Below are 24,684 nucleotides of genomic sequence, written 5' to 3' on the forward strand. Positions count from 1 at the left end.
ATGTTGCAAATTATAAACTAACTCAAAAACATTCATGCAAGACAAAATATCAAATGCCCTTCCGTGTTTAATTTACTTATACTGATCGATTGAGTGAGGACTCAAGATATGATCTGCAATGGAGAAGTAGTTTGTTGCATTTGTGTAATAAATACTATGGTTAACACATTGGAATTATCAAAAATGAACACACAAGGTTTTAGAACATTTCAGCGTGATACCTTTTACCATTTGGTCATAAGGCTACTTTAGACAAATTGAGCATGCCAAATAGCATGCCAAACTTCACCTGTCGAGTAGAAACTTCGCGACTGAGGCATCAGTGGGAAGCCCAACCTGTGCTTTTAGCGCATGCCAGCGTGTGAAATATTCTCCCAAAAACACTCTGGTCTTGTTTCTTTCTTCAGAGGCCTTTCTCTTCTTGTCATACAATTCGTAGACACTTTTTCTCTTGCGACCCTCAGACATTTTGAAAAAACCCGGTGAGAACGGCGAGCTTCAATGAATGGCTGAAACCGTAGCTCACCACACATACAGTATACACATGAAAGTGCGCATGCGCAGAAAGCGAAAACTACCTAGGGACGAGCACGTACGACGGCCTTACGTAAACGTATCACCAGAATGATTGACAATTAGGAGGACCAATAGTCTTGATGATCCACCCAGAAAAAGAAAATCCTCCACTATACCTTTAATAGCAAAAATGTGTTCCAAACCTGTATGAATTTCTTTTTTGGAACAACTTGAGGGTAAGTAAATAATGACAGAATTTTCATTATTGGGTGAACTATCCCTTTAAGTCCAGAACACAAACTAAAATTTTAGAAAAATCCGTTTGAAACAATCAGTCCTACCAACCTCTAACCTTGAGTTGGAGTAAATGGATCCGTTTTGCAGCTCCCTGTGTGTGAAGTTGCAGACTCACTGGAGTGGTGGGGAGATGCTGAAGTGCAACACTTTTCTGAGCCTGGATGGCTAAGTCTTGTCTGTCAGCCTGGGGTTAATGATTCAAGTCCTTACAACACCTGCTGGAACCGCACCATGCTCAGAAGCGTGGAGATGGAGGGACTGTGCTATTTCAACATGGTTCTGTCATTTAGAGGGCCTAATCAGTTGTTTCGGTGTGAGACACAGGCAGATTTTTCTTCTGTTCCTTCATTCCCCACTACGCCAGCAGATGTTCACCCATTCCATCACTCTTCAGGGAGTGTGTATGTGTGAGTGTAAACCGCCCACCATGTTTATGTCCTGTTTCCTATGGAAGGTTGGTTATCTGTATAAAGTTAGCTCTTATCCCTATTTTCTAATGTTCATTTATCCCTTGTCCTTTTTTTTTTTTTTTTTTTTTTTTTACGAAGAAGCTGCATAACAGAGATTTACATATATTCCACACAACAAAATAATAACGGAATTTACTAAAATTATTGTGTTTAAAAGTTTACATGTTTTTTTTTTCCTGTTTTGCCTCAGTGATCGTTTGCTAGAGCTGGGATTGGATATGGATTTCCTGATTAGATTTAATTTAAATCTATTTTATTATTTTTTACAGTCAAATATATGTAAATATTTGTGTGTCGAGCAGTAGTTATAGTCGGCCAAGAGAGCTCCACACACTGCAACTGAAGAAAAAAAATGCACATAGAAAAAACACCAGTCAATTTAGAAAACATCTTCTTCAATTTGACAAAACACTCAACTGTTCAAATACTCACAATGCAACCAAATACAGAAACGTGCTGCAAATACTCACAATGCAATCAAATACAGAAATGCGCTGCAAATACTCACAACACAACCAAATACAGAAATGCGCTGCAAATACTCACAACACAACCAAATACAGAAATGCACTGCAAATACTCACAACACAACCAAATACAGAAGCGCGCTGCAAATACTCAACGCAAACAAATACAGAAACACGCTGCAACTCACAATGCAACCAAAATGCAACCAAAATACAGAAGCGCGCTGCAAATACTCACTATGCAACCAAATACAGAAACACGCTGCAACTCACAATGCAACCAAATACAGAAATGCAACCAAATACAGAAACGAACTGCAAAGACTCCCAATGCAACCAAAATACAGAAGCGCGCTGCAAATACTCACAATGCAGCCAAATACAGAAACACGCTGCAAATACTCACAACACTACCAAATACCGAAATGCAACCAAATACAGAAACGAACTGCAAAGACTCCCAATGCAACCAAATACAGAAACGACGCGCTGCAAATACTCACAATGCACACAACTGGCTGGCACCACTTATTGTTCAATGTCTACTCGTCAGTGGTGTTGTCCATGAACTGAAAGGTGAATTTTTTGTTTATTTTAACAGCGCGTTTCTGTATTTGGTTGTGTTGTGAGTATTTGCAGCACATGTGTTGGCAGACTGATGAAGATGATTTCTTAATTTGATGGTGTTTTTTTCTATTTGCATGTATTTTCTTCAGTTGTGATGTGATGAGCTCGCTAGGCCACCGTACATATAAGGCCAAAAAAAAAAAAAAATCACAACTTGCTGCTTATAGAGTGAATTTGCTCCCTCTTTTACATGAAGAATATGTCTTTTTGAATAAGCCTCCTATGTAGGGCAAATCTTCCTGCCTCTAGACATCCAGTATTACCATTAAATATGCCCTGGAAACAAAATAATGTCACGTAGCTCAACACCACTCCTCTAAGAAGCGTCATGCTGTTGTCACATGCTGTGCTTTCATGTTATGTCACAGTTGCCCACATCTTTGCATTTTATTTAAAAAACTCATCTGCTGATGTTCACTTGTCATTTAGGGCAGGCAATGTATTATCAGGAATGTTGCTGCACAATATAAAAGGCTCTTTATGTATGCATGAGAGGTTTGCTTGGAGCATTAGCATATACCGCTGAGACCTTTGAACATCCGCATTGTGGAGGGAGGAACTGTATTCATCGCTCCAGTGCTACCAATCTAGCTCCGAGGCATTTGTTTGGATAACATGCTGTTTTCTTGTATTCGGCCTCCACACCTGCCCTAGTTTTGCACAGAGATTGTTGTGAAGTCCTTGCTAATTTAAGGTCAAATCTTTGCTATTGTTGTAGCCAGTGAATTCAAATTGGTCAAACCTCCAGGGAAAGAAAGATATTATGAGCCTATATAACAAAAATCTTTTTTTAAGAAGAAAAATGATTTGAACTTAATAGTTCTTAAGATAAATTTGAATTTGATAACGTGGAAGAATGTGCAGTTCTTGAAAAAATTCTTACATTCTTAAATATTTTCTTAAGGACTCTTTTCCTTACGTATAACAAAAATGTTGGTTTTGTTAATGTGGTGAGCATTATGACTGCAATGCCATTCAGGTGAATAGAAAGCTTGTTTTAATATTCTATTTGTATCGGTCAGAATTTCACTTATATTTTTAGATTTCATTCATTTTTTACCAATTGGTCCAAAGAAGAGTAACAGTTAAGGGAAGTCCACATATACTTGCCCGTGGCACTGTCATGTCCATAATTGGTGCTCTCCAATTTAGAGACTTTCCTTTTAGAGCAGAACTCAGAGTGAGGGACAGATGTCAGCAGAGAGGTGTTTTTTCCCAGCAGATCCTCTCTCACTATACTTTGAAGAAGAATGAAGATGTTCAAGGGCCCTCAATAGCTAAATCCAAGAGCTATAATGGTGCCATAATGAGATCAGAAAGCCAAGGACCTCACAGTTCTTACCATCCAAAGCTTGGGTTTCTCCACTGCTTCTCTTGACAAACTCACTCTGCTCTCTCAGCAGTCAAAACATCTTTCCACCTCCTCTGGCTCTCAAGGGCCATAAGATAAAAGGAGTGTGGACTTCTATGCAGGAGACCGTTGCTTTTTTAGATCAAAGAAACTTGGAAAAGGTGTAGGTGTTGCCTGTTGTAGATTGTCCAAGGCTTGTGGAGAGCAAGTGTTTAGGTTGGTTGCTTTACCAAGTTAATAAGACAGAAAAACACAGGAAAGCGCCGCACACTCTTAAATTATTGTGCCCTGTCTGCTGGCCTAAATTGACACTGATTGGTTTTTGCAGACACTACGGCATCTGATTTGTCTCTGGACTTTGAAGTCTGAAATGCTGTTGGAAGAACATCCTTGTCTCTAATAACACAACTCCTGTCACGTCCACTTGTTTGGCTTTCAAGGGGGAAATAGAGCTTAATCACGCATCCTCTCTTCAAACTAAAGGGGACTTTGACGTAAAGAATGATGCCAGGCCTTGATTCAATATTATATACTGATGAAAGGATGGTCTAGGCATTGTCAAAGCAGAGTCAGAGGGTTCCTTCACTCCAGGTTTCTCATTAAAGGGAACCCAAGAGGCTAATCAGAGGCTTTTGTTCTTAAGGGACTTGCAGGTTTAATCGGATACTCATTGTCAGGTTCCAGCTGAGCTTCCTGTGAAGCAAGAGGGCCTGATTTTAATTGCAGATCAATTGTCTCCCTTGTTAAAGGGATAGTTCACCCAAAAATGAAAATTACCCCATGATTTACTCACCCTCAGGCCTTCCTAGGTATATATTACTTTCTTCTTTCAGACGAATACAATCGGAGTTATATAAAAAAAAATGTCCTGGCTCTAAGCTTTATAATGGCAATTAATGGAGGATGATATTTTGAAGCCCAAAAAAGTACATCCATCCATGATAAAAGTGATAAAAGGGGTTAATAAAGTCCTTCTCAAGTGAAGCAATGTGTTTGTGGAAGAAAAATATCTACATTTATAACTTTATCAACTAAAATAAATGGCTTCCGGCAGACGGCCTACGCAAGTCGACTTGCGCCAAAAGAGGAACACTTGCGCCAAAAGAGGAACACTTGACGCGATGTATGACGTAGGAGTAGCGTAAGCTTAAACGCCTCTCGCGGTTCAAACAAACAGGGCTGGGCAACAAACTCAAGGTCCCACGACATTTCTCTTTAAAAATTCTCGTTTTAGACTTTAGACACTAATTTGTGACTGGTGTTTTGTTTTGCTCTATCCTCTATGCTTCCGCGTTCGTCAATGCATCATGCGTCAGGTCAAGGGTTACTCTTTGGGTCCCCATGTGGAAAACAGCTTTAATTTCATACATAATTTTGTTTTTGAAAATGTAAAAATGCATAAATAGAATATACAGTTTGTACAGTATAAAAAATCATTATGTCTATGAAATGTCCCCATAAAACATGAATACCCAACATTTTGTGTGTGTGTGCGCGTGCGTGTGTGTGAAAGAGAGAGAGGTCATCAAATGTTAGTGGAATCACTTGTTAACTTGATGATCCACAAAAAATCACTTTGAGACCAGTTAGCATCATGTGTCATTCATTTTGCATCCAAGCTTAGTAAATTACTCTGTGAATTATTTCTTATACTTTGCCACTAGCCATACGCTTTAGAATAGATGGAGTAGCCAGAAACTACCGGAAATCATTCATTTTCAGTAAGAGCTGGTGATTTGTGTTGCAGTGTGCAAAAGTGCCTGAAGGCGATGCGACAGAGTTGAGCAGAGTTTAACAGAAATACAATGACTTCCAATGGGAATGCAGACAGTGGAGCTCAAGTGTCCAGTTAGGTGGAAATTGCTGTAGAGCGTGGCAATAGAAAAGCCTGGATTTCCAGGGAATGCAAAAAATGATAAAATATATACCTTGAGTGCAATGTAAGTTGTTTTAGATAAAAAGTCTAGCCAAATGCATAAATGCTTGGCGGTTTTAAACTTTACTAAAGGTCTGAACATTTTGTTTAAGAGTATTTTCTCTTATTTCTATGCTTAACATATTTACTGCATTTGCCTTTAGGCATTTAGCAGATAATTCTATCTAAAGCGACTTACAAATCAGGAACAGTGCAAGAAATGTATCACAGGAGTCAACAATATTTGTTACACAATGCCAAGTACAGAATACAATAGTATACAAGTTATAGAGCAAAAGTAAAATCCAGAAAAGTAGAGAAAGAGATAACAATAATTGATTCTATGCCAGAGTATGAGTCTATGCCAGCCCATAGAACCATATGAGAAATAGTTGTGAATTTGGCACAAAGATAGTGGACAGTCTGAACAATAACCACAACAATTTTGGACTCTCTATCTCAATCCCTCTAGCGCCACCAACTGTCCAAATTTTCACTTACATTTATGCTAATGACTTTTGAACAGTAAGTAATTCAGTAAAAACAGTACAAATCTTTTTTTCTCTCTCTCTCTCTGATTCCTTGGCTCAACACTATTGGACTGCTGTGATAATTTTCCATCATGAAATTTTAAACTTTTCCCAAAAAAACTAAATTTTAGAACTGGTAGGTCAGACAGATATTGAGTGAAAGAGAGAGAGACGGTGAACAGACAGAAACAGACAGCGATACAGACAGAGACACACTTGGTATTAGCCCAAGCTGTTGGTAGTCAATTGGTCCATCTTGCAGAAAAGCATCAGGTGGAACAGACGCTATGGGCCAGTGGGTCAGTACCAAAATAAAGCAACTCCCTGAACCGAGGGTCTGTCTTTTGGGTCTGAGGGGATGAGATAGGGTCCTGTACTGTCACAAAATCATTAATGCAACCAAAGGCATCGTTCCCCGACCTGTCATTCAAACTTTACCTAAACAAGGATGGTAGATTTCAGATATTTTTTCTGGGTGTTTCTTCAGCAATGGCTGCTTTCTGTCTCTGTGGACTTTCACAGGTTTACAGTTTTTAGTTTATATACAGTTTATATAGGCATCACTGGTTAAATATGAATGTTAAATATGAATGAATGATTTTTTGTTGTTGTTGTTGTTGTGTTTCATTGTTTTTTCCTAGCCATATAATATTGGAACAGTTTTCACAGCTATAGAAAAAATTAAAAAGTGTTTTATAATGCAGAGAGGAAAGACAAAGAACAGTTTTGTATTTGATTGTGAATCTGCTCACGAACTGCTGAGGCTGAAAAACGATCTCTTCCATATCAACAATGTTTAGCGATGCATTAGGAAGAAGTTTAGAGAAGAGGGAATTGGATCTCAGCAAAGTCAGACAAGATATGAGCCTATATATATCAGTGCACCATGACAAAGGGGAAAATAAATCACTCTCATTATGGATGGGAAAGAAGACAGCATCCGAAACATCCAGTCCCATTACATGCTGCATATGTAATAGACATATTTATGCAAACAACTCTTTCTTATCCTTGTCTCATGAATATCTTTTATGTCAATGCTGCATGTTAAACAAAGCGGTGTGTGCTCAACTATTCATGAAGTCTGCTGTATATTTCAGCTCACGTTTACCTTAATCAATACTGATGTTACAGGGGTCGCCGGTTTATAAGATGAAAGTTATTAAGTGATAAACTGCGCTACTGCTCATTTCTAGAACACTTTTATGGTGCATCTAAATGTGTGTAATAGGCCTTCAATGTGAGTTAGAGGAGGAGGGAGCTCTTAGCACTGCTGAAGATGATTATGATGATGATACTGATGAAGATGGTAAAAACTAGAGCGATCAAGCGAGGAAATGTGTTTTTTTCTCAGTGAAGACAAATAACGTTAATGTTTTCTAAGCACGTACAGCAATCGTGTGTAAATGGGGAGGATTTTTTCATTCCCTCATCATGCATATATGTCCTCTGAGTCCCACAGCACACATAGGAAAGCTTCATAAAGCCTGACTGATATGATTTAACATCATGATGTATTTTCTAGGAGCAGATTTGAAGAACTTTGTTCTAGTTGCTCCATACCTTTTATTGTTTATTTTATTAGGGCCCGAGCACCGATGGTGTGAGGACCCTCTTGGAATTGCTCTGTTTATTATTATTATTCTTCTCCGCATTTAATTGCATTTTTGAGGGCCTAAACATGCTCGAAAACTCACAAAACTTTGCACACGCGTCAGAACTGGCGAAAATTTACATCTGATATAGGTTTCAGAATTGGACGGGGCAAAATGGCTCGATAGCGCCACCTATAAAAGTTCAACGGAGTGCGCCTCCCGCAACGTTCCACGTACGTGCACGAAATTCGGTACATACATGTAATCACCTAATACCTACAAAAAAGTCTCTTGGAGCATAGCCCTAAACACAACAGGAAGTCAGCCATTTTGAACTTCCTCTCAGATTTTTGTGCAGTTTTTGCCATTTTCATGCCTCGTACTTTAACGAACTCCTCCTACAGTTTTAATCTGATCATCTTCAAATTTGGTGAGTGTAATCTTAAGGCCTTTGCGACGTTAAATTGCGAAGATCTTGAGTTTTCGTCGAAGGGCGGGTCCTCGGCGGCCTGACAAATTTCGATGTTTCGCCATGAAACAGGAAGTTGCTGTAACTCAGGCATGGAATGTCCAATCTGCCCCGAACTTCACACGTTTGATAAGCGTTCTGTCCTGAACACATGACCATGCTCATATTCAGTTATAGTCATAGCGCCACCTGCTGGCAACAGGAAGTGACATGTTTAACACTGTTATGGACTCCTAATAACATATAAAAAAGTGCCAGCAAGTGCTAAACATGCTAACAACATACTAGAAGCATGCTAAAACATGCTAGCAAACTCTTAGCTAAGTGCTAAAGCATGCTATTTTTGCAATTAAATAGGAATTTGCTGTAACTCAGGCATGGAATGTCCAATCTGCCCCAAACTTCACACTTTTGATAATCGTTCTGTCCTGAACACATCTACATGAGAATATTCAGTTATAGTAATAGCGCCACCTACTGGTAACAGGAAGTGTCATGTTTAACACGTTGATGCCATTCTAGCAACATGTTAAAAATGCCATTGACTTCTAAACATGCTAGAAACATGTTAAAACATGCTAGCAATACTTAGCTAAGTGCTAAAGCATGCTAATTCAATGAAACAGGATGTTGTTGTTACTCAAGAAGGCAATGTCCAATCTGCGCCAAACTTCACACTTTTGATAAGCGTTCTGTCCTGGACACATGACCATGCTCATATTCAGTTACAGTCATAGCGCCACCTGCTGGCAACAGGAAGTGACATGTTAAACACTGTTGTGGACTCCTAATAACATATAAAAAAGTTCCAGCATGTGCTAAACATGCTAACAACATACTAGAAACATGTTAAAACATGCTAGCAAACACTTAGCTTAGTGCTTAAGCATGCTAATACTGCAATTAAATAGGAATTTGCTGAAACACAGGCACGGAATGTCCAGTCTGCCCCAAACGTCACACGTTTGATAAGAGTCATGGCCTGAACACATCTACATGAGAATATTCAGTTATAGTAATAGCGCCACCTACTGGTAACAGGAAGTGTCATGTTTAACACGTTGATGCCGTTCTAGCAACATGTTAAAAATGCCATTGACTTCTAAACATGCTAGAAACATGTTAAAACATGCTAGCAAAACTTAGCTAAGTGCTAAAGCATGTTAATTCAATGAAACAGGATGTTGTTGTTACTCAAGAAGGCAATGTCCAATCTGCGCCAAACTTCACACTTTTGATAAGCGTTCTGTCCTGGACACATGACCATGCTCATATTCAGTTACAGTCAATGCGCCACCTGCTGGCAACAGGAAGTGACATGTTAAACACTGTTGTGGACTCCTAATAACATATAAAAAAAAATGCCAGTAGGTGCTTAACATCCTACCAACATACTAGAAACATGCTAAAACATACTAGTAAACACTATAAGTACTAAACCATACTATTACTACAATTAAATATGAATTTGCTGTAACTCAAACATACAATATCCAATCTGCCCCAAACTTCACATACTTGATAAAAGTCCTGCACTGAACACATCTACAAAGCAATATTCAGATATATAACCCCACCTACTGCCAACAGAAACTGAACTGGTTAACACAGTAATGCAGTACTAACCACATACCTATTGTGTACTAAGCATGCTAAAAACATACTAAACATGCTAGCAACTACTATATACTGTATACCTCCTTAAATGCACATTGCCCAACCATGCTCTGTCTTCCTAAAGCCAACGAGTGACGATGGCACGGGTGCGAGGGCCCTTTCATCGCTGCTTGCAGCTTTAATTATTTGTTAATATTTGCTCGCATTTTAAAATGTATGAATGTCATTGCACTAGATACAAAAGACTAAAAAGTAACATTTATTTTTATGAAAGAACAATAAACATTAAAGCATTTTAAAAGAAGAGGGGGGTCTTGTCTTACAATAATTCAAATTATCACAGAAGTACTTGGATAAAGTTTTCGGATATAAAAATGATACCTATGGTAGCCATTTGAAAGTAACTTTAACCACCAGTAACTGCTTTAAATAAAGATTGCATCAATTACATCGTTACACCAGTTGGTGGCTGTTGAAAATGTATTTGTCATTCAATCATTCATTCAAGAAATTCGTTCAGAAACACTGATTCATACAGAATGTACGTGTTTTTAGCTTGTAGTATGAATATGTTAGCCTTAAGGTTATGAATAAGTTGGTGTGTTCCAAAACAATGACAAAATTAGCATTTAGGAGATATAAGCATTCAAAACTTACAGTCTCTCACTTCCGCTAAAATGGATCACGGATTTTTATGACATCACCGCGGACTTCAGCTTCTCATCACATCTTCTGTCCAATCAAATGCTCTCTAGAATCTAACGCATCCCCCCTCCTATGTTATAAATACCACCTGGCCAAAGCGACTGGCGTTGACACGTCACGGGGCAATATGGGTTGGAGATGTGTATTCGGTTGCTCAAACACTTGAGTTTTATTCCATTTTCCAAATGTACGTGAAAATGAAATGACTAGAATTTATTCACACCTCTACAATTGAATTCAACGTATCATTAGCGCTCGGATTCGCTTCCATGGTGCTGTCAAGTACGAATTGCAGTCTGTGAGGTAAACTAAACGCTATTGGCTATTTGAAAAGGGGGAGGAGCCATTCAGTATGTCCCGCCTTAGCTTCCTGTTTCAGTGGAAATCACGTCAACGAATCATACAAAGCCGCGCGTTCCAAAGCACTTCAGTGGGCCTTTAAATAGACTGCAGCAACTAACCGTTAGTCAGAACCTCTAGTAAATTGCTTGTTATTTATTTTAATTGTCTATTCAGAATCATTGGAGAATTGTGATACTGTATTTATTAAAAAAAGAAAAAAAAGAATTGTGATTCTCAATTTATCCAGAATCATTGAGTGCCAATATAGGGAGTGAATAGGAGACCAATGTCCAGAGACAGAAGTAGGCTACTCATACTACACTGTAAAAATGATTTCCCAAAGATTATTGGAGTATGTTTTACAAGAAAATACTATTTATTAATTCCATTTGAGACTGCAAATTTTTTTCTGCACCAAATTATTCAGTGTACAGGAAGTTTCAGGTTGTCTTCAGCATTATTGTCACATACTGGGCCACCTAGACTCCCAGTTTCCCTGAATGACAGATGTGTAAGTCAATTTATTTTTGTCAGCATTGACGAGACACAGATGCAACTGCGGCTAATGAAAGTCCCAGCCACGCTCCTCTTCCCAGCGGGCGCACCCTTCTAGTGCATAACCGAGTGATGATGATGATGATAGAAGGAAAGAAGACTTACAGTCTCAATATGCACAATAATTCCCTTGTGCAAAGCTAAAATACTTCCATAATCTTTGGGGAGCAAATAAATTGGAGGTCAGTGGCAGTATGTGGACGGTTTGTCTTCACCAGACCAAAACTAATCGTGATGCAATAATGTTTCATATTGCTGCTAGCTTTCAGAAAGGTTGAAATTGTTTGCTTTTCATCTATTCAGTTGCATTTTTATAACATCAATCAAAATGTGAGAGAGAAAGGCAAAATATATTAATATAAACTATAGTGTGTTTTTGTGCAATATCTTAATGCAACCTTTATTGCATTTGCCTTTATGTATAAACCTCACTTGGGCAGATAACAGTGTGGTGCATTAAATATGAATGCATTTTGGTGTCTATATGAGTCACAGATATGATCTCTCATCCGAACGCTCTCCGTTCCAGTGGAATAACACAATAACATGCTACCAGATACGTCACCGTGACTGATCTACAGACAAACGGAGGCTATTTTCATGTTTATTTATAAAAAGTGGTTGAGGAAGATTCCAGCTCGCAACCTCTTACACTTGAGGACAGAAATATTACTCTGAACCACATCAGCTCATGCTCTGGAAGGGTGCCCAAGCTCCCCTGAATATTCTAGAGTCGCCCCTGCATGCATCTGGGATTTTTATATGATCCATATCTTGTGCTTTTAGCTGTTTAGGTCAGAAAGCGGTCAATAGCGGTGGTTATGAACATGAATCTAATCTATATCCAGTCACTGTAGCATATACCAAACCAGCTGGTGGTATTTATGTAATACTTGCCTTGACCTTTGCCATCTTTCAATCATTGGTTTGTTCACTGGTCTTGAAAGTGAAGCAATGGATATATTTACGAATGCACACACAAGCCACGTCTAAATTTTTAAAGAGTTCATTACTTATGAATCAGATCACTGTTATCGCTCATGGCGGGACGTGTTTTCTTCTGTGAAGTATAGTGAGAAGTCTGCCGCTTTTATGGTGTTAGACGAGAGAGTTTGCTTTTGTCCATGGATATGCGTTTCTTTTCGTCTTGTGAAACGTCTTGTTATGTACTTGGCAATCCTTTTGAGCAGAAAATCAATAAAACATGGCAAGGACGTCATTGTTCTGCCTCTAAACGCTGTTCTGCAGGTGTACTTTAGAGACGCAATTGGAACAAACCTGATTTCTTTTTTTTTTGGCGAGACATTACATTCTCCCATGTTTTGACACTGTGCCTTTTCTTCTTCCCTTTGAGGCCTGAGTGTTCCTGGGAACACGAGGACAAAATCATTCTGTAATTACTGATCCTGTCATCGGATGTTAATTGCGAGTGACCTCCAGGGCTGTTTATAATTATGCAGTCCTGCAATAACTGCTAATCTCTCAGAAGCAGAATTTTTTTAAGCTGTTTTCTCCTGTGCAATATTCAATGAAGTGCAATCTGATACAAAACAAGGTTTCTTTCAAATCAAGATAATTGCTGTTACTCCAAGTCAGAAACTGAATGTTTTGATTTGGTGTTATTTTTTCTTTCTGTATATACATTGATTGCTGATGTCTGTGATTCTGCATCCTGTCTGACCTTTTGTAAAAAGTCTTTAACTCATTTTGCTTTACAGTAACAGTGAGATGCCGGTGCTTTGATCGCAGGGATTAGCGTTAACTGCAAACCTCATATGCATTTAAAAGAGAACAATTGATTTGGCCTATAAAGCCAGAAAGCTTTAGACTGGAGAAGAACTTTTATGTGATTGCGAGCATCAAAATTGACCCTTTTTATTTTCTTAAAGGGATAGTTCGGCCAAAAATAATATTAAACCCATGATTTACTCACCCTCAAGCCGTTCAAGATGCATATGTCAATCATTTTTCAGACGAACACATTTTCAGTTATTTTAGAAAATGTCTTAGATCTTTCAGTGGTTATAATGTCAAGTTATGGGGTCCACCTCCTTCAAGTCCCAAAAATGTGCCTGCATCCTTCACAAAAGTAATCCATCCGGCTCCACAGGGATAAACGAAGGCTTTTTGAGGGTAATCCGTGCGGTTTTGTTGTAAAAATATACTTAAAACTTTATAAATGAAAATAACTGGCTTCCGGCAACGGTCGACGTGCGTTCACGGGAGATGGATGCCGGCTTATGACGTAGCGTAGGAAGCGTTGTGAAGTAGAACGAACGCAACAGCGCAGCCAGAGAGCAGAGCAAAACAAAACTCCACTCAGGATTTCCGCGATTTAAAAAATGTGTATTTAAAAGAAAATGTCGGAGGATTTTGATATTAGAGAAGAGGATATTGAGTTTTTGGCCCAGCCCTATCTGTTTGAACCGGAGTACAGCGATGACGTTCTACGTCACAACGCTTCCTACACTCCGTCCTACGTCATACGCCGGCATCCATCTCCCGTGAACGCGCGTCGACCGTTGCCGGAAGCCAGTTATTTTCATTTCTAAAGTTTTAAATATGTATATTTTTACGACAAAACCGCACGGATTACCCTCAGAAGGCCTTCGTTTATCCCCCTGGAGCCGGATGGATTTTTTTTTTGAAGGATGCATGCACATTTTTGGGACTTGAAGGAGGTGGACCCCATAACTTGACATTATAACCACTGAAAGATCTAAGACATTTTCTAAAATAACTGAAAATGTGTTCGTCTGAAAAATTATTGACATATGCATCTCGAACGGCTTGAGGGTGAGTAAATCATGGGTTTAATATCATTTTTGGCCAAACTATCCCTTTAATACTGCTGCTTTTTATGGAAGCTTGTTTTTTTTTTTTCAGAATATCAAATAAAAAAAGATAAATGTGGGATTAAAGTTAAAGGTAAATGTTTGGGGTAAGGAATAGTACAATTCTAAGGAGATTTTTTTTTTTTTTTTTTTTATCTGAGGCAGAAACTTCCATAAAATAACTTTAATTAAAAAAAATTCAACTAAAATAAGAAATGATACCTTTGGCAAATAACTGAAATAAAGTGTAGGATGAAGTACTAAACTTGCTAAAATAAAAATTAAGTAAAACTAAATGGCAAACAAAAACCTAATAAAAATTACAAAAACACATAGGCTAACAAAATTATTACAACTTAAATTAAAATGAAAACTAAAAATATAAAAAATAAGCTTATTCGAAATAATAATAAATACTAGAATATTATCTAAATAATATTAAAATAGCACTGGTCCTGCCCTACTTTTTTTGTTGCATATTCTGTTTAACTCTACCTTTTGTCTCACTAGGTAATCCACCCGCCACTGGCACAGGTACACTGATAATCACTCTGGAGGACGAGAACGACAACGCTCCCTACGTCTTCCCCTCCGTGGCCCGCGTGTGCGAGGACGCTAAAGACATAAATGTGGTGGTGATCGGGGGACAAGACAATGACATTCATCCTAATACAGATCCTTTCAAGATTGAGCTTGGCAAACAGCCAGGACTAGAGAAAACATGGAAGATCTCCAGGATCAATGGTAAGCTAATTCTCAGATGGGACAGAAACAGGCACGCACCCACGTTTAAACACATCCCGGCTATTTCTGAGGCCTGTTTGAGGAAGTATACAAGGTGCTCTTACTAAAAGAATAGTTTACCTTAATATAGTTAAGCATAATTGATTTTTTTTGTTGATTAATCAATTTCAGCACAAATGCATTTAGTAATAATGAAATTAGACTGTGAAAACACTGCATATACAGGCATAAATTACTATATTTTAATGTTCAATAAATGAATTACTTTCTCTGCAAACATTGTAATGACAATTAATCATGAACATTTTTGAAAATAGTAATGGAGTGCCACTTTAAATCAACTTGAAATTTTGGAAGAATTGACTGAGATCATAACAGTCCTGAAAACTGGCATCCCTTTAGTGAATAGCATTATTGTGGTAGTCTACCAGCTATACTAGCACCAAACCAGCACTAACCAGCCAGTACAAAGCTAAAAATTGTGGTGTTTTCACCAGGGTCAAATGGACCACATGCTGCTGAGATGGAAAAGGATCACTTTATTGTCACAGACAGTGTGTGTACCATTAGAGATCACTCTGACCAAATAGCTGAGTGTATTTGTGGTTTATCTTAGCAGACTCTCGATTACCCATCTCTCCTGAGAGAACACACTCAAATATAGAAAGGCATGCGAATCTCCAGACTTCTGTCAGCTGTTTGAGAAGAGAATCAGTGGCAGATGATGTTATCCAGAGAAAGAACAAGAGGTTATTTGAGATTAGGTGGCTTATAGTCTGTACCCAAACCTTTTGTAGTTTATTCTGCCTATTTAGAGAGGAAGATTCAGTCTGTCTGACATGTAAAGTGGCCAGAACGGTATATTAAATTGTTTTCTGATGTTTTTTTAGACACTCACTCCCAGATCATGTTGCTGCACAGTCTTAAAAAGGCCAACTACAACCTGCCGCTGGTTCTGACCGACTCTGGCGTCCCTCCCATATCCAACAACACAGAACTGAAAGTTCAGGTGTGCACCTGTAAGAAGAACAGAATGGACTGCAGCCGTGCCGCCTCGGTACAAACAAACCTCTTGCTTCTGCTCGGCCTGGTTCTGCTCTCCATGCTCTGTAAGTGTCCTACACGACACACACTCACACACACATGATCCCTCTTATCAAATTGCTGGAAATTCTAGGTGATTTGCTTAAATGTGGAGTTTTAAAGTTTGATAGATGCTGCATATTTCATGGTTTCTAATAAAGTGCAAATAAATATTGCAAGTGTTCCAGAGCCACGATTCTGCCTGACAGTAAAATAAATAAATAAAATAGGCCATATGGAAAGTCAGAACTCTGCAGAGTTTATTATGTACAAAACTCTCTTAATCCTTGAACTTGGAACCTCGTCCATTCTGTGCAGAAGCGGTACATCTGAACTGCTGACTTCATTTGCAGGACTCTCTGGGCTTTTAAACCTAGATTTTTTAAACCTCTTTGGATTCAGGTATTAGTAGAGTCCAGTTTACAAGCTGCTTGCAGAATCACTCCCATTCATTCAGTTTGTTTATGGACCATATTCTCGAAGGGCTAAACACCAATCTGCTCTCGCACCTTCGCACACACACACACAAACACACACACAAACACAAACACATTTAAAATGAAGGGCAAAACAGAAAATGGTTAAATAACACAATTCTCATTCATATATTCATAGTTATGACTATTTAAACTTTTTACTAAATATGTAATCCGATTTACGTTCATGTATTGTATTTATATATTTGGGCTTATAACTATATTCAGATTTACACACACATAGTGTTTACTGTAAAACAATTTATTTATTTTACTTTTTTTTTGGCAAGGTACCTACCTTTTTAGAAGTTTTCCAGCATTTTTGTGTTGCTACTTTAGCTCAGTTTCGATGTTGATAATGAACACCCTGTATACCTTGCTTTACAGTTTGACAGGAAATTGGCTTCTCTTCCTGAGTGTCTTCAGTGACCCCGTATCTATTTACTGTGGTAAAGCATGGAACTGCATTAAGAGTTGATCCATATCTGGCTAGATTTACAGCATATAGGGCCACTATTACAGCCACTAGAGAGACATAGAAGCATTTGAAGTAATATGCACAAATTAAAGGTTGCTTTACAGCAGGTCTTAAGCTTCTCGGTGTGTGTATGTGTGTGTCGTTGTGTAATATATGTTTGTCCTATAGTTAATCTCCCATCCAAACCTGCACACAGTCCCCTGGTGACTCTTTCTCCCGGCAATAACATAAATAATTCACTCCTTTAGAGGGGCTGGAACATAATGGAACTCTATACAGCCATTCTAAAATAGAAAACAGAGGAAAAATAAATCTTTTCAGAAGAGACATCATGCTCTGAGGATTTCTATTGCTAGGTTCCTCGCCCAAGCCCTGGTTTGAATAGAAGTCGTGATGCCAATGTCTCCAGATCTGCATTAAACCTGGAAGGCAGTTCTTCTCCACAGTTTCTCTCTCCCCCAGTCACTTTCTTATTTGTGTTTTCTCTCTACATTCAGATACCCATTTTTTCCCTTCGATTTTGTCTTAATATCCTGCAAATTAACATTTGGGGTGAATTCACTAAAATTATACCCTTTTCTTGTGCTGAATATCAGAGAAAAACCCACATCTTATTCAATTTAATTTAGGTTAATCGGGTACTAAAGATGCTATTTATTATAATTGTATTATTTATGTTCGGCTTATTGTAGGTTTTCTATGGATTTTATGTTAATCATGGTCTCAGTTTTTCATCGAATACCTGACTGACAACAACTGATCAAATGATGGAGAATTATAATCAAGCATATATACAGACATACGTGAATGAAAGGTGCAAATAATTTAAATTACCTTTGCCTATAGTGGACGCAATTCTTCTTAGTGAATTTCCATTTTAGCATTGTCTTTGCGTCTTTTTGCCCTTTCATATCCATCGTATGGGTCCATTTGACTGTTTTATGCATCATTTTCTGTTTGTTTTTTCCGCAGTAGCTCTGCTAACAGTCATTGTGAATGTTTAATTTGTGACTGTTAATAGACTGAAATGATGGGATTATTTGCTACTGCCCTGGCCGACTAGCCTGGGTTTCCCCATGCTGCCTTGAGCGCAGCGCGATTTTATTCACGCTGCTAGTCAGCATGGATTCCATGGACCAGATTTTCAGCTAGGGAACCAATCACAGAACGGGGAGGGAGCAGCAAGACGATGACGACATCTATGCGACACACCGAAGCAGTTTGTTTATATCTATGGATCCAACATGACAGACGTAAAAATATATGCATATTTTTAGGGACACATCTACAAAAATATGCCTGTATTTCAAGTTGATAAAATAATTTTAAATCCACATCAGTTTATTTGTGCCGACGCGCCACGCCCTCCCAGGATCTATAACGTTACCTAGGCTACTTTCACTTTTAAAAATTCATCATAACCGCGCGCGCGATCTGCTTGCAGTCGTCGAGATGGATGCTGAGGAGTTGAAGAAAAGAATAGCTAGTGGAGATTGTAAAGTTGTCGACAATACGTCATCAAAAATCAAGTCCAGTGTGTGGGAGAAATTTGGAGTTATCTGAAGAAAATATTGTGAAAGGCTTTGCTGCAAACATTTTCGTGTTGGATAGCCGCAAATGTGGAACTTCATCCCTGAGGAAGCACGCAGAAACTGTGGTAACAAAGCAGTTCTATCGAACGGTATTTTTCATATTTAACACTGTTAAGTATGTGTGGTGTGCAGGGCGTGTTTGAACCCAAAATGGTCAGATGTAGGCTAGACGAAATTGCGTGGCATATAGCTAGTGTTGTAGCCGCGACTGTTCGATTGGTAAAATGTTATAAGGCTACTCAGTTTTGTGGTAACGTTAGTCATGTTCTTCATGTACCGGCCTTTTGACAGCTTTGGCTGAAGTTGTCCTTGTGTTAATTGTCGTGTAATAACTTCTGTATGACCTGGCAATAAACATTTTTGTAAGTGTGTCTATAATGTGATAGTCTAAACTGATTTTATTTCGGGTGCGGGTCGGGTGTCGGTTCTATTTTAAGCGGGTCGGGTGCAGATTTTAATTAGTGCTGCTGTCGGAAAACGGGTCGGGTGCGGTTTTAAGCACTGCGGGTACGGGCGGGTGCGGATTTACAAAATCGGACCCGTGCAGGACTCTGGTGTAACGTTACACATAAATCTCTGACCCATCGTCGTCTTCTTCGTTGAATATCTGTCGCTCTACATACGTCATCTGGTATAATTGAAACGATTGGCTATGAGCTACGTACAGGCGCATTTGATAGACATTTGTAGCGCCCAATAAACGGCTCTGGGCATTCGTAAACCACGCCTCAAATACGAGAAAATGAACATGTGGTTCCCAGACCACGTCTCAAAGAGAAAGTGGTCTGACGTTAGCCAGGCTACTGGCCGACATTAACATCCACTCTATTATGCCATGCTGGTTTACCCAAAGTGGTTTTGGAGGTGTTCCTGGGGAAAAAAATTAAAATTGTATATGTATATACACTATCGGTCAAAAGTTTTAGATCAGTAAGATTTTTTATGTTTTTAAAAGAAGTATCTTCTGCTCACCAAGGCTGCATTTATTTGATTAAAAATACAAACAAAAACAGTAATATTGTGATATTAAAACAGCTGTTTTCTACAGTATGTGAATATACTGTATAGTAAAGTGTAATTTATTCCGGTGATCAAAGCTGAATTTTCAGCATCATTACTCAGTGTCTTCAGTGTCACATGATCCTTCAGAAATCATTCTAATATGATGATTTGATGCTCAAGAAACATTTATGATTATCAATGTTGAAAATAGTTTTTTACATTTTTATTTCATGATGCTATGATGAATAGAAAGTTCAAAAGAACAGCAAAAAACGTTTGCCTTGCCTTGCCTATATATACATATATATATATATATATATATATATATATATATATATATATATATATATATGTACAGTGAGGAAAATAAGTATTTGAACACCCTGCTATTTTGCAAGTTCTCCCACTTGGAAATCATGGAGGGGTCTGAAATTGTCATCGTAGGTGCATGTCCACTGTGAGAGACATAATCTAAAAAAAAAAAATCCAGAAATCACAATATATGAGTTTTTAACTATTAATTTGTATGATACAGCTGCAAATAAGTATTTGAACACCTGTCTATCAGCTAGAATTCTGACCCTCAAAGACCTGTTAGGCTATGTTCACACTTAGCGTCTTTTTTGACAAGAAAAAGTTGACAACGGCGTTTTTTTAGCAAAAAAAAACGCTGGTAGCGTTCGGTTACAAATAGCAGCCGAGCGCGTCTTTTGTCGCTATAACAAGAGCTGGAACAGTAGCCTAGTGCTGTGTGATGCAAAAAATGTCGAGAAAGAGAAAGTTGGCTCTTGCGTTGGCTTTTGAAGTTACCGGGGAGGAGAATGTCGGTTCACAAAGACGTTTGTGGGTGCACGACAGACAGTTGTTCTTGTTGTTATGGAAACGACAGGTCTCGCTACTCGCTTGTCATTGGTCAGCTGTCAAAAAGGCGCTTGACGTAGGGCGTTCTTTTCAGAAAAGTTGAACTTTTTTCAACTTAAAAAGACGCTCTGAGCTGCAGAAAAAGACGCCGGCGGTGGCGTCTAAAAAAGCGCTCAGGACTTTTTTGAAAAAACGGTTTACTCCATAGGGTTATAATGTAGAACAGACGCTGGCAGTTTGAAAAAAGACGCTAAGTGTGAACATAGCCTTAGTCTGCCTTTAAAATGTCCACCTCCACTCCATTTATTATCCTAAATTAGATGCACCTGTTTGAGGTCGTTAGCTGCATAAAGACACCTGTCCACCCCATACAATCAGTAAGAATCCAACTACTAACATGGCCAAGACCAAAGAGCTGTCCAAAGACAGTAGAGACAAAATTGTACACCTCCACAAGGCTGGAAAGGGCTACGGGGAAATTGCCAAGCAGCTTGGTGAAAAAAGGTCCGCTGTTGGAGCAATCATTAGAAAATGGAAGAAGCTAAACATGACTGTCAATCTCCCTCGGACTGGGGCTCCATGCAAGATCTCACCTCGTGGGGTCTCAATGATCCTACGGTCTTTATGCAGCTAACGACCTCAAACAGGTGCATCTAATTTAGGATAATAAATGGAGTGGAGGTGGACATTTTAAAGGCAGACTAACAGGTCTTTGAGGGTCAGAATTCTAGCTGATAGACAGGTGTTCAAATACTTATTTGCAGCTGTATCATACAAATAAATAGTTAAAAAAACATATATTGTGATTTCTGGATTTTTTTTATTTTTTTTTTATTATGTCTCTCACAGTGGACATGCACCTACGATGACAATTTCAGACCCCTCCATGATTTCCAAGTGGGAGAACTTGCAAAATAGCAGGGTGTTCAAATACTTATTTTCCTCACTGTATATATATACACACAGATATTTTCTGATATAATATTCTATATTAATATTCAGAATTGTAACTACATATTCTGGTTTTAACATACAGCGTGATTCAAAAGTCTGAGAACACATTGGAAATATGGGATAAGTCTTCACTATTTCTAGGCTACTAATCCAATAGATAAATTGGTAATATAGATCATCTAAACTCTTTTGTACACAAGCTCATATATTTCCTCAGTTGATTCACAAGATTCTCTTCGAATCATCTCAAATCATGCTGGAGAACATTATCATCAGGTTTTTACACAAACTGGAGCTTGCGGAGCTTAAGTGCTGCTCATTAAAGCAACAATAATTTCTATTTTAAAATAGATTTTAAACTTTTCAGTCAAATTATGCTGATCATATAAATTGCAATTCATTGTTTTGTATTTAATGAGGAAGAATGCAAAAATAGAAGCATTTTCACTAGTAGTCTCAGATGTTTAGACCCCACTGTAAATTATGAATGCATACGTGTGTGTGTTCCACATTCTGGCAGTGATGCATTGAAACAGGCAGTCTGAAAGTGTGTGCACATGTTTATATCTTGTGTGACATGACACAAAGCTGGTGCATGCTGGTCTCAAAACTGCACTACACGCACACTAATGACTCCTGTAAGGATGCGTTTCACTGTCGCGCAGGAAGACACAGTCGAGGATGGGCCATGCCCATGTCGCACACTGATCGAGTGGGAGGGAGAGAGTGTCTGACTTCAATTTCCTTATCACCTTAATGAACCCTGACCCCCGCTGAGAGAGAGAGTGGTGAGAACAGGCAGATAAGCCCAGAAGCTCAGTGATGGAGCTCTGCAAGAGAGAAATGGCCAAAAGATTAGACAGAACTCGCTTCATCTGTCTCCTCTACAGGAGAAACGTACTCACACACACACGTGAATTACTGTCATGTAGTTCATTAGTTTGTGCCATTCCATTTGTTTATAGGTAGTTGACATTAAATACATGATAAGTTGATGATGTACTGCAGTGTGACAGCTCTCTGAGGCCTGACACCTGCAAAACATCAATTTGATAATTACTATTTTATAATTAATTTCCTCAGGACCATTTAAAGAGATGAAAATTACAATTTTGTCATTTTCATCTGTGGAATGCAAAGGTTTGGAAGATAAAAAAATATACAAGATATTTTGGGGAGAAATTACCTTTTAAAATTAGCTAGTGAAGGCAAAAAGATGATTAAAATGGTTAAAGATGAAATAAATTCTATACATTATCTATATGTAGCTTATGGATGCATATACATTTTAACCTTTGATCTTAAAGATAAAAAGGCACATAGATCTGTCACCTTCCCATATGGTGATAATTGTAAATCTACAACAGTTAATATTAATTCAAATTCTTTTAATTCCGTTTCATTCAGCTTTTTAAATGGAACATTGTCTGTTTGTAAATTGTTTGTCTTCTCCACTGAGCTCCTGTGCTTACCTTCATGGACCTCCAGGTTAAAAACACTGGCTCGCTAGCTAGTTTTGTCCCAAGTGTGAGTGTGATTTCTTCTATTTCTCTATAACAGTGTTTCCTGAGGAAATACCAGACTAGTGTTAAAGTTTTAGGTAAAATTATAGTTAGAAAAGTTGTAGACCCAAATACCAACAGAGGGAGAGACAGAGAGTGAGAGAGATTGTAATATGCAATAGAGTGCAACAAACCTGTATACTTTTTTCAGTGGCCTTTGTTACCGAAGACTTTTTCCCATTCATTTTTCCCATAGGCAAATTATATTCGTTAAATAGTTATAAGCCATGAACCAAACCAACCTGCTATGAGGTATATAACAATTACAATCTTTGATTTGAAGCCAAAAAGTACTTAAAGGAACACTATATCCACTTTTCCACCATAGGGGGAAAACCGTTCTCATTGCTTGACCGTTCCATTCCGTGCCGATCTGGCCCAGCTGGTGCGGATATGGTTTCATTTTCCACTGTGGAGCTGATAACAGACTTCTTTGGAATGTAATACAAATGTGTTCGTCATTGCCCTGGTAACGCAAGAGTTTACAGGCGATATGAGATGTAAATAGTGATTGATATGGAGGATGATCAGATATTTCTTTTAATTATTATCAAATTGTGTTTACGTCGCTCAAATATTGCATTTAGCCAGCTACAGAGAAACTAGTAGCTGGGCAACAGACAAGTGACCAAGTGTCACTACATGAGTTCTACTGCTAGCCAACCGTGCTGAGAAATCCGGGCCGAGAACGGTTTTGTATTCGTGTCGTGCCGTACCAGTATCAAGTTTAAATACAACTGGAACCGTTCCTTACTGTTCTTAGAACCTTTTGGTCTGACAGTGGAAAAGCAGCTTATTTATCTTTTGGCCCTCTAGCGGTTAAAAAACAAAAAGCATGCATTTTATGGAAGAACATTGTTTTGGCTGTGCTTCGGCACTGCGTGATTGTGCGGATGAATATGGTTATCCTACTGCTCATAAAACATTCAATACTAGGCTTAAGAGATGTAACCAGTTTAGATGGAAAGGATTTCAAGCTCACTAGCTGAAGATGTTACTGTAGCTATTCCCAATTAATAGACACGGTACTTAATTAAAAGTACATTTCTAGCACAGCCTGTAATGAATGGCCCTTCACAATAGATAATGCTTTACAATGAACTCTGTTAGAGAGCTACATATGACAGTTTATCTGTTCAATAAAATGCCTTACTCATTGAGTAATAAAAATGCATCTCCACATTGTTTTTACAACATTTTAAATCCCTCAGTTCTCGTCATTTTATTGTGAACTATATCGTGTTCTCTTTTTGCCAGCAGACTAATTTCCTCGTTTTTTTTTGTTTTTTGTTTTGTTTTTTTAAACAAGTGATTCCCCAGATGTTCGAGATATAGCGTGGTCTATGTCAACTTTTCACGGTTGTTGTGACAACTTATCCATGCCACTCCCACATGCGTCAAAGTAGCCGGAGCAACTTTTCTCTATTTACAGAGATGATGAGACACACAGGGAAGTGACCTATGTTCACAATTTCCTGAGAAAACCATCTCGACTGATCTAAAATATAAACACTTATAATAGGTGAAAATATTTTGGAAGAACGATTGATGATGCATTGAAATTTTAAACACAAAAAAGTTACATAGTGTACCTTTAAAGCGTTAGAGAAATCCGTGTTTCACAGACGTACTTTGGATTAAA

The 24,684-nt window shown here is 38.3% G+C and overlaps 1 protein-coding gene across 5 annotated transcripts in view; it reads left to right on the top strand.

Annotated features, from left to right (window-relative positions):
- The window catches only part of cdh13 (cadherin 13, H-cadherin (heart)), a 417,024-nt gene that overhangs the window by 317,201 nt on the left and 75,139 nt on the right, over positions 1-24,684 (top strand). For all 5 annotated transcript variants that reach the window (XM_082181942.1, XM_082181939.1, XM_082181940.1 and 2 more), the window contains exons 12-13: positions 14,801-15,034; positions 15,925-16,143. In XM_082181942.1, coding sequence (XP_082038068.1) covers positions 14,801-15,034; positions 15,925-16,143 — 453 coding nt within the window. The remainder of the gene's footprint in view (positions 1-14,800; positions 15,035-15,924; positions 16,144-24,684) is intronic.

The sequence above is a fragment of the Leuciscus leuciscus genome (genome assembly GCF_965113295.1).
Source record: "Leuciscus leuciscus genome assembly, chromosome: 10".
In the NCBI taxonomy this organism is placed as follows: Eukaryota; Metazoa; Chordata; class Actinopteri; order Cypriniformes; family Leuciscidae; genus Leuciscus; species Leuciscus leuciscus.